The 11,697-nt window shown below is 36.5% G+C and overlaps 1 protein-coding gene across 1 annotated transcript; it reads right to left on the bottom strand.

Moving 5' to 3' along the window:
- Positions 1-991: 991 nt before the first annotated feature.
- SKA2 (spindle and kinetochore associated complex subunit 2) lies at positions 992-6,087 on the bottom strand. Its single transcript, XM_010170882.2, has 6 exons — positions 6,004-6,087; positions 5,073-5,249; positions 3,673-3,759; positions 2,248-2,287; positions 1,858-1,990; positions 992-1,118 (listed from the first exon to the last, which is right to left on the bottom strand). Exons 1-6 carry the CDS (start codon positions 6,034-6,036, stop codon positions 992-994), a joined length of 597 nt encoding a protein of 198 aa, XP_010169184.1. The 5' UTR covers positions 6,037-6,087.
- Between the last annotated feature and the right edge of the window lie 5,610 nt (positions 6,088-11,697).

Genomic DNA, 11,697 nt, shown 5'->3' with positions numbered 1-11,697 from the left:
CAGCATAAAGTCAAGTTATCCCTGTTTTCCTCCCCTTCTTTGAGACACAACCTGTTCCTCTTCCAACAAACTCTAAATAGAGCAACCAGCTCACTGATGAGCACAGAAACCAACCTTTCCTTTCCTAAGGGCACTTATTTAAATCTCTCTTTAAATCTCTCTCCTTCAATAGTCATCATTTTTTCCACAAGAAAATGTAGGAACTTAAAGCTTCATCCACCTTACTCTCTCAAATCAGGCTGAAATAAAGATAAAAACATTAAACATGAGAAAGAAAAATTCCTTCTTCCTGTGAAGATGGTCAAGCACTAATTAGAACAGAGGTTGGGAAGTCTTTATCCTTGGAGTTTCAGGATACAGCCCTAAAGCAACCTGCTGTAGTTGGCCCTGCTCTGAACAAGGTGGTTGGGCTGGACAACTTCCAGAGGTCCCTTCCCTCCTGCAGTTTTGCTGTACTAGAGAAAAAACAAAACAAAACAAAAACACACAAAAAATCCCCCCCAAAAACACGAAAAACAACCCACCAAAAAAAAGACAGCTCACATCAAAGGCAAATGAAAAGGGTCAGGAGGGACCAGGTTCACAGGTTAGGGCAGGGCTCAGGGTCAGGAGTCATGTAAACAAAAGCATAATAAATCTATGGCCTCGTCTGAGCTTTCATCATTTATTCAGGAATGTAAGTACAATTAAGTGGTTTGGTTTATGTGTCTTAAAAACCCACTCAGGAATGTAAGGAAGATTATGGAAGTGTCACATAGCTAATACTCTTCAAAAATGCACCAACTATAATCCTATAAATAACCAAGAGAAAATACCAACCTCAGTGTTTTTTTAACTCCCCAGTATTAAGCATTATAAATAGAATTTCTATACAGAAACATTAACAGCTTTCCAACAGCGGACTTACAACTCCACGAGAAATACTTGCTTATTAATAATCCAGGAGCTATGACCAAGCTGCTTGTGTCTCAAACACAGGCTGAGCTTTCATTTACACGACTAATTGAACATTTTCTTGTCTGTCAAGTTCCACAATAGCAAGTTCTTTCAAGATTTGTATTCTTGAGTCACTGGCTTTCAGATTCATCTTGTTCATCTGTGAAACACTCAGCGCTGCTCTGTAAGACAAAAGCAAACTCTTTAGCTAAACAGGGTATCAAACATCAGGTCTGGCAGAAAAAGGCTAAAAATACTGTTTAGTGAATGATTTCTGTGACTGCTCTGTAATTCTCATGCTTAGTCAGACAGTCATCAACTTTTCTGTGCTGCTTCAAATGGAGAACAATCAATTGCTAATCCAACCTTAGGGTTAAAGAGACAGAATTCCCAAGTTAAAAATGTTCTCATTTTTAATAGCAGCCTGCAAGAAATCTGCAGCATGCACCCCAAACAGGGGTGGGGGCTCAGGGAGGCAGGAGGGGTTGGTGTGGGGAGGGCAGGGTGCTGGGCTCATGGTTTAGCCTTAGGGCTTTGCTTTTCCAGTCTGGATGCAGATTCCGAAAGCTAAAAGGGTTTGGCTGTATGACTGTGTCAGCAAAACTTTCCTGAATAGACCCAGGTTTGGACATCTGGACAGTGAAACTAAAGTGAAAAAATCTGTTTCTGAAGAACTTGACATTCGGTTTTGAAAATTATCAAACCATACAAGCCAATTTTTATACAAATCCATTTAGGGGGTTTTATATGATGGCCTAACACTTTGTGTACGTCACTAAGAAGGGTGCAGGGGAGTAAAATCAAATTATGAAGTTGTAGTATAACAGAGAATCATTAACTAACTGTTTTTGTTAATTTTGAAAAGGCTGAATTTTTTTAGAGCTTCTAAAATTATTGCTAATGAATGGCTTTAAGTCTTACCTGTTCTTATTTACAATTAAATGGTTAAATAACTCCCTGTACAAATTGTTCAAGTCTGCTAGTTTAACAGTACTTCTGATACTCCTTGGTACAGTCTTAAATATTTCCTCAGTCAATGGTTTGAATTGCAATTCTAAAAAAATAGAAATAGATGATACTCGTTTCTTCAGAAATTAGGCCAAAGATAGAAAATACTTTAATTACTTTTTAAGAAACCTCCTAAACAAGCCTACAGGAATCAGGAGGAGTTCAGCATTAGAGATGGAAATCTTAGGAGAGACTGATACTATTCACAAAGCTTACTAACAGGGGCTGGGTGTCTGTGAGGGAGATCAGTCAAGGAAAAAAAACAACAAAAACCAGCAGGAAGATTATTCTTTCAGCACTTACCTTCAGCTGAGCCAGGGGCTGTAGATCCTGAACAAAATGGCTGAAAATAAACAAGAGATAATGTCAGGATTTGTTGGGAGTTTTGTTTAGAAATTATTTTTTACAATTTAATTTCTGCATTAGCAATTACATTTTACCATTGGATAACCAAGGATCTTGCGGCCACTGAAGTCACCAGTGAAATCTTAGGCATTAAACAAATCCTGGTTTCAAATAAAACTAAGTTTAAAATGGATACAGAAGGATTTATATGCAAGTCAGGTGAGCCTGTTCAGCTTTCTCCTTTGCATTCTGGTGCAGATCTAGCTGAAAGCAAGGCCACATGCAAAGGAAAAAGATGGCTTTCCTGTTCTCAAGCAACCTTCAGAGGCTGACAGTTCTGACAAGCTGATGGTAGCTCTATCTAACTCTCCTCAGCCAGAAACACAGCACTGATGAAGAAATCCCAGGGCCTTTGTGACATATTTCCATCCTTTCTGTCTTTCAGAGAACATCTTCAAAAAAAAAAAGTGCTCAATGACAACATAGGGATTGATACCAATTAAAGTGGCCTCACAGTTGCAGGATATAGCTATGTTTTGTATCAGGCCTGGCTGATGCCAGCTGTACATTAAGTGCTTTAGAATTAAATAATGGAAAGAGAAATTGAAAGCATTTGTCAAGGGAGGAGAAGATAATTGCAAACCAAGAGAGAATGAAACTGCAACATACTGGATGTCTTTCATGCAAACCAACCATGGCGATAAAGGGATAGAAAGCGAGACATCCTTCGACAGAAGAGTAGTGGGCAGTGAGAAGATAAGGTCAATAAGGTAATTACACTGTATTAACCTTTAATAATTTGCTTGTAATATGAGATCCAGAGTAAATCTTTGCAGATAATTATATTAGCAGCTTGCACTTTGAGTAGCTATGGGACAATATCTTTTTAACAAGTATGAGTTTAGATCTATGCTTGCATTACAATTAGAACATACTTATTGTTACTCATGTTCCAAAATTTATTTAATATTTTACAGGAAATTAAATTTCTCTCCATTTTGATATATATTGGTTTGAATCAATTACATTCTTCACTCCCACCCAAAGGCTTCTTATATAATGAGTTAACAGAACAATAGGATCAACAAGAGCAAGCAACTGCATCTCTGAAAAGAAACATAAACATATCCCAATTAAAAAATAAAGGGAACAAAGTCTTCCATCAAAGCAAATTTTTCCTTCATGGACAATTTAATTGGAACAAATAATAAAATTAAGCAGTATACAATAAAAATTGAAAGGTTTGGTAGAAACTTGAGTCTCATTTCCAAAAAATTCCATTAATTTGAGAGGTATTAAGTCACAAAAACAGCCCTTCTGACTTCAGCTGACCTCCTCAGGATTACTGGTTTCTGGAATACTGACACTCTGTGGCCTAATTACCTCTTCCACTAGCAATTCCACTTCTTTAACAGTTTGGCAGGTTAAATGCTGTGCTGCAGTCTGTTCTTCTTCTGACAGAGGTAGGCGCTAGGAAAAAGAACAAACACAGAGAACTCTGATACTTTCAGTTCCTAGGGTGATGATATTTACAGAAGAACTCTAAGTTTGTGTAGCCCTTTTCTCATGGAAACTAATAGAAGACTCCTACTTTCCTTCAAAGGAAAGCAAATTTACAAGCAAAGTATTTCTGAAAAATCCAACCATAATATTCCTTTAGCATCAATACTATAAATTATTAAACGGAAAGATGATAAATTATTAAATAAAGAATTTCATTTAAAGACTTACATTTCTCCATAACACTTTAATCCATCTTTGTTTTAGGAAATATACAAAGTACAAGAAAATCTTTATCTAAAAGGTCTAAATATAACTCAAGAGACAAGAGTCTTCCACTTTAACAAAATCCAAATATGAAATTATTCTTGGCAGCAAATCCTTGGAACGCAGGGAGAGAAAATATTTTTTCCTTTCTGTGACATATAACTACTGCCTTTTAAATCATTATCCAGTACATTTTATCTGGATAGACTAACCACTAACTTGTCAACTTCTCTAGAGCTGTTGACAGAATAAACACAATCTCAGGGCACTGTCATTAGAACATTAAAGCGAGAGCTGAGATCTGGGAATGTTTTAGTCACACCAGTTCTGTCTTTGCCACTAGACTATCAATTAGCTTTTTTGATCTAAATCACCTTATTTGTAAAGAGACAAAATTAATGTTTACACAACCTCTTCGAAGCTGTAATGAAGCAGCGTCTGAAGACCACTTATGAAAATGTGTTGTCTGTTGTTGGTTTTTAATAAATAGTTGGACATTATCACACTGAGAAAAACTTACCTCTTAAGCAATTGCTTAACAGCAATTCCACTGCCTACGTTACAATGTGTTGGTTTTAACTCACCTTAGTGAAAATACATATGACAGTTAAAAGCTTTTTTTGCCTTTTAAAATTGGTTTCACTGTCTAATTTCTTTAAGGCAGCTACTTTTTTAAAAAGTCAGTGTAGGACTAGGACACAGCGGTGCACAGAAGCATCAGTTTCTATGAAGCTATTCAAACACGTGTCACACTTTTCATAGAATCACACTATTATGGCATTACTTCAACTCCAAAACCCAATACCACTTGCTTCACTGTTGTGTGATGTATCAGGCTCATGATTTACAAAAAGCACTCCAGTCTTACAAAGATTTCTTCAGGTAAATGGTCTTATCTTCTAAGAGCCTGCACATGTAACAGTTTCCACTGGAACTGCTCACATCTACATAAAGGTTACACAAATACATGTTCATTTACAGGAGTGAGACCCAAGTGATTAAAATGAAAATACTACCTCCAGATCAGTATGTTCCTGCAATGCCTGAGCCATCTTCATTGTGTTCTCTAGAGCAGCACGGATGCTCTTCATGGATTCTCTCTGCTCTATGGAAACCTTTTCCAGCTGTATACACAGCGTTTTGTAACGAGATTTCATCACTGAGAGCTCTTCCAGGAGAGTGACTGGATTTTCCTATGTAGAAATTAAAAGTACATTTAAACTGTTTAAGAGAAAATTAATGTGGCCACATACCAATTAAAAGTGCAGGCGTTAGAGCCACTAAAATATAACATGAAACGACCCTTTACAATGCAAAGTGTAGCTGTGAGTGTGTTTCATCTATACATTTAATTTTTCATAAGCAAAAATGACAGTGTTAATAAAACAGCACAATTCTGTGGTTCCCCAACAAATACAGGAGGATGAATTTATCGTGGTTTTGGATTTTAATGGCTTTTCTAAATTGGAATAAATCAGGGACTTCTAACCAAAAGGATTATTTTTCCACTGTATGTCACAATATACATGGAGACAAGGACTTACTTATAAAATCCTTTACATGCTGCCATTTCCTGTTTTCCTCTTCCTCTCATCTCTCCCCCAAATCTGAATTTAGTCACTGCTTATCAGTAAGTTTATCTTTGAGCAAGGATATGTTTTAACTTGGATTGGAATCTGGATCAAATTTAGGTGTTGCATAAAGCAAAACGTGGGAGAATTTCACTAAACCAAGAAATCTAGGAAGTTCTGTTGGTTTCTGCACTGAATTCAAATTAGGCCAGTTATCTTCATATATGATGCAAGAAATACTTTTAATAATAATAAAAACCTAACAACTAGATAAAAGAACACCCACATGTATTTTAGGATTAAAGAAAATTATCCCTTTATTACCAACTTCATGCAAAATGCAATAATATCTATTAACTTAATCTGAAAATACTACCTCTTCTGCTGGATTATCAGGAAGACTTTTCATTATTTCAAACTCCAGTCTGTGTTGAATATAATCCAGATCAGATTCTGCCTTCTGGAACTAAAATATTTAAGGTCAGCCACAGTGTATTAAAAAACAAAAATTGCAGACAAACCCCAACCATTTGCTTTTCCTGTATTTCAGGAAAGCAGAAGCCAGATGCCTCCGTTTTAAAGGCTCCTGCACTAGAAAAGTAAGTTTCTATTCCTCAAATCTATCCCACTAGCTAATGTTTGACAGTTACACTGACACATTTCTAGCCTGAAAAATACAAAGGAATAAACTTTCAGACTTAATATAACCATTTTCCTCTCACATGTAAGAATTAAACGCGTGTGTACAGACAAGCACCTCTGTTAATTTTTCCTCTTTCCATTTGTCTGACCCAAATTACCCCATTGTTCTCTTGGCATTTTGGCATTAGCACCTTTTTCATGCAGCTCCCCAGAACCCATGAAAACATTTCCATCTCTTCCTATATTATCTTCCATCTCCCTTGCAGTGCCAAACCTCTCAGGATGAGGTTTAAGAAGTACACCAAAGAGACAGATTATGTCAGTAGAAAAGAACACATATTGTTTTTAAACTGATCTTCACTTGATGCAGGAGATGTGTGATTTTTTTTTTCTCCTGAGATATTATCATATTTTCCATCAATTTTTAGAGCTTTTTCTTGGCTATGTGCTTTTCTTTTCAAACCTTAAAAGTTCTGTTACAAAACTGCAATACTCAGTTATTTACACAGCAGAGCTTATGATGAGTGTTCAGGATCCAAGCATATCAGAGATTTTATTATCAATTATATTAGGAATGCATTCTCACAGATGGTTATAATACCCATAATACATTTTATTATTCCCCAATAAACCAGACTGACAAATGGATAATAAAATTGATGACATCACTTATCTTTCCTTGGGATAAATAAGCCACCAGAGAATTATCTAATTGCCTTGTAAAACAGTCTGCTGATAGCACTATTACTTAATTAATTTTAGTCTGCAATTTTAATATCTATTAAAGCTTTCTGCTTTAAAGAAAGGCAGTTTTCCCAGTTCACAAACAACTCAGGAATTTGTTAACGTAATAATTTGGGGATTTTACAGTCACAGAAGAGACAATAATAAAGGCAAGTTAAAAATGCTTGTAACTTCTTTAACTTGGTTTTCACTGTTTTTATTGAGATTAACCCTGAAGTAACAATGACTTTTTAAAGGATCAAAATAAGGCTGTATTAGCTGTATCCCAAGGAACTGACTGGCAGTGCAGGACTGGTAGCTAAAGTGACAACCGTCAGGAGTCTCTGGATGTAGCCTGTAGTCAGGCCTGGCTACCTAAAGGATGTTTATGTTTTAAACATCAGCCTTGGGATTCACCTTCAGGAGCTCTGATTAGAACCTTGGAGGATCTGAACTGCAGATGGCCTCAAGGAACAGTATTCGATCCAAGACACTCTACAAGTAAAATCCCCTTCTCGACATATTGCAAATATATGATCTTTCAGATATACACACCCCTCAGCAAGTCTTCAAATAATAGCCTAAGAAAAGGAAAATAAATCTAGTAAAGACCCTGAGCATCTATAAATCAAAGGGAAAGCTTTCACCCGTTGCTCCCATAACTTACCATTTGCCCAACAAAACTCCTTCCCACATCCACCCCAGCACCCAGGCATGATAAAATGTGAGAATAAAATACTTTTTATTACACTATGTATTTTTAAAGAGTTCATGAGGGATTTTTTTCCCTAACTGCTCAATCATTTCTGTTCTCCTCCACTCCCAAGTATTTTTACGTTTTCACTTCTAGAGGCAGGCACCCCAAAAAGATGAGTTTTTTGCTTTTCTCCAACTCGTCCATCTGATTAATTGTTGAAAGCAGAGAATTAATATGGGTGTTTTTTTAAATTATCCCTGAAGGTCTGTTCCTGAAATATTCAATATTGATAATCTGAGATTTACAGAACAACAGTAAGCCACTAATACCATGCTACAATTATGATTCAAGACATTGAAAACTGAATGTGAAGCTGAATGCTTGTCCATTGTGTGACTATAATTTTAAGATCTGTGCTTAATGACAGTATTAACAGAGTTCAGTATCGCTGCTTTCTCCTGAAAGTATATTAAGAAAAAAGTTTATTATCAGCAATTTTACAGCATGATTATAAGCACTGTCATATGTCCTTCCATAATGATCCATTTTTTCTTTACTTTATAACTATTTACTTCTTGCTGTATTACAGGAAACATAAATCTGCTCAAATCTCACCTTAATGTTACGGGTTAGGACCATTTGTGTGATGAGTATTGTACAAGCATCACACAGAAAATGCAGTTTGTTACATGTGAATTTGTGATTTACTCACAGGCTTAGAAGAAAGGGTTAGAAACCGTGCGGCCAGGCTCGAGCCATCGCTGCCTCCTCTGCTTTCAGATGCTTTGACAATACTATTGCACTGCTAGCTGTACACTACAGTAGTGCAATAAAGTCAGAGCATTCGTTAGCAGCAACAGGTCTGTACACGCAATCAAGACACAACATTTGTATCAAAAAACAGGGCGAGTCGAATAGTGTTTTCTGTGGATCGGGGAGAATTGGATACGGTTAACGTTCAGCAAGTCCTCATACAGCCACAAGAACTCACATATCTCAAGACATTATTATTATTATTATTCATAATGCCTCTCCACTGACCAAGAGGAGGGGAGGGGAAAAAAACACCCAACAAAATGCTCAACAGAAATTCAATTTCACACAATTTGATGCTCTTTTAGCTAGAAACTACATTTCCCAATTTATTTATTTCTTAGATTTGCCTCATAGCAAGCAAAGATTCTAAACTGCTATCAGACAGAGACAGACATTCTTAAACTTCATTAGAGGGAATGTTTTCTGGACACCAGAAAATATATACAGGAAATATTTTCTAGACACCAGAGTTTCTATTTCTCATTTGCAGGTGTCAGATCACTTCAGAATACACTTAAATGCACACTCATTTCCCAACATTGTGGATGGACATTAGCACAGGGGTTACCATATGGGTGTTAGAGCACCACCAAATTGGGGGTGTATTTCCTAAATCTCAATAAAGGTGTTTCTTTTTAACTAACTTTATATAAAAGGTTTGAGAACTCTTAGGGCTTGAAGGCACTAAGATTCTTAACAACAAAATGCAGAGAAACAGCGGAATGGAGTGGAGAGATGATTGCCAGTGCACACAGAGCAACAACCTGACTCAACTCCACACCTCTAACATTCCTCTAGAACAGGCTGTAGGCACTAAGAACACTATTCAGTCATCTTTTCTCTTTGGAGAGCACTTACTTCTAAGGAACCACACACAAAGTTGATGGTATTTGTCATTAAAAGGCCAGTTAACTTTTCTCCTTGGCAAATAACTAGAAGACAGAAGGCAAAAATGAGTGGCAATGCCATTTTATAGTTGTTTTGCAAATCCCTTTCTGGTCTCAGTGACTTTTGACTTGTGACTGTAAGAAGAAGAATGAGTAACGCAGCCAGTATTGCTGGCCAATGCCCTTTTAACATTGCACTGCTTTTTGTGCATGATCACTAGTAGTACAACATAAAAAGGGCACTGGACAGACACCACTCAAAGAAAAAGTAGGTCCACTAGACCAAAAATACGGTGACAGAAATTAACCTCACTGTTCTGAATGAAGCACTCTCAGCTCATCTGACAGTTTATCCATTTGTTATCAAATTTTACTAAATGGATGTCCACAAAAATACTCTCAGTGCAGACTGAGGAAAGCATTAGCTCAGTATGTGAAGTCCTGAGGATGAAAGGTTGATGAAATGGTTGTTGTACAGAAGGACACATTTATCATTTATCACCATTTACCACCATTTATACACTAATACGTAGAGTATTTTCATTAGAGGCCCAACTCTGGGTCTGCTGAAGCTGTTGGAAAGATCTCCAGTCCCAAGTGGCTTCAATGAACACTTGTGCAGCACAGTCTCAGGTGCCCAAGGCCTACAATACAGCACCCAGTATTCTCATTTAAATTGTTAATAAGTCAGCTTTGCAATCTTTTGCATAATGAATCTCATCTGATATCGGAGATGTTATGGTTCATTCAGCTCTTCTTGTTGCTGTTCTTTGAGCAATAGTCTCAAATAACCAGCAATTACCTGGTGTTTTCATACACATTGTTCTTTTTAAGCTCCTACACAAGTTACTTTATCCCATGATTTAGTTCCATGAGACTAAAATGAAGCTTTCCATTAGATGCACATCAAAACCAGTGGGGAATTTAGAAGAGTTCTTTTATCACACTTCTGTGGAGAGAGCTGACTTCACAGGAACTCCAGGAAGAAGAAACAACGAGCAGAGGAAAAGCAAGAGACACAAAGCTGTGATGTGAGACACAGTTGTCAATGTACGAATTCTGATTAACTTAATGACAAAAAAAATTGCACTTTTGAATGAGGTTTAGATATAGGAAATTAATAAGTGAAATTGAGGTGTATTTCAGAGATGTTAACCTGCATGTCATTGCAATAGTAAGACGCTTTTGAGTGACTATTTTAAGCTACAATACTATTTCTGTTAAGAAATAAAAAGTAACAATTTGACTAAATGCCAAAATACCTGCATTGGTTGAAAGATCAGAGAATTCAAACTTTCCTACCTAATTCTCATTTTTACTGCACTTTAAAAACAAAGTGGTGTGTTTTGTTTTGTTTTTTCTTTGAAGAAACCATTCTTTTGAGGAGCTGGGGTTATTTTTGCTCTCCATTTGAGACAACAAACACTTACTTGCCCATTGTTACTAATACATTAAAGGGACACTTTATGCTGGTGCTGGAGAAAAATGACTGAAGGAGCAATAAAGTGAAAGTTACCTAAACAAGTTTAAACACAGGGCATTATGCACCACACCAATTTAGTGTGTTAAAGTCTAGCACTCATTAGGTTAAGGGATAATGTGGATATATAATATTCCTCACCATGTTCTCCCACTGTTCCTTCTATTCTTAATTTCTCTTGAATATTCCACTTTGGTGATGTCACTGTGTACAGATAAGAACTAGGAGACTATTAAATTCATTTTTACTTATTTCTTAATGAGAACTTCAAACTGAGATTGCCAGAGGAGAAAAAAAACCAAAGATTTATCTATTGTATCATTTGTCTCTGCATTGACTAGTGTATTTTTTCCTCCATGAGGACACTTGTAGTTTATCAATTACAATATCCAACACTGCTGCTAGGACAATTAAAAAGTACAAAAAACTTCTGGACAATTAAAAAGTACAAAAAAATTTTTGGAAGTTTCCAAGCAAAAACCAAAGGAGCATCATATTTTGGAGAACTATGTTAATATGGTCATTTTAATTTAATGTCAAGATTTAAGAATATAAATTCTATTCTCTGTTAAACATGTGGATGCATAAAATATCCCCAAAGCGTTTTAAGTTGAAAACAGCCTCCAGAAGAGCACAGTGCACAGAAGTGCAGGTGAAGAGCAGCGTTTGTGATGCCAGAGGGAACTTTGTCTCTTCAAACAGCCAGTTCTCAATACAGGAAAGCACAGCACAGCTCTTTTTATTTTTTCTTTCTTTTTTTTTTATCTTTTCCATCAGCGGGGCAGGCAGAAGGCGGCTGTTACACAAGGAAGCTCCATGGGGCCT

Source organism: Antrostomus carolinensis, unplaced genomic scaffold (assembly GCF_000700745.2).
Source record: "Antrostomus carolinensis isolate BGI_N321 unplaced genomic scaffold, ASM70074v2 scaffold22586, whole genome shotgun sequence".
NCBI lineage: Eukaryota > Metazoa > Chordata > Aves > Caprimulgiformes > Caprimulgidae > Antrostomus > Antrostomus carolinensis.
This window is presented reverse-complemented; position numbering and strand designations above follow the sequence as displayed.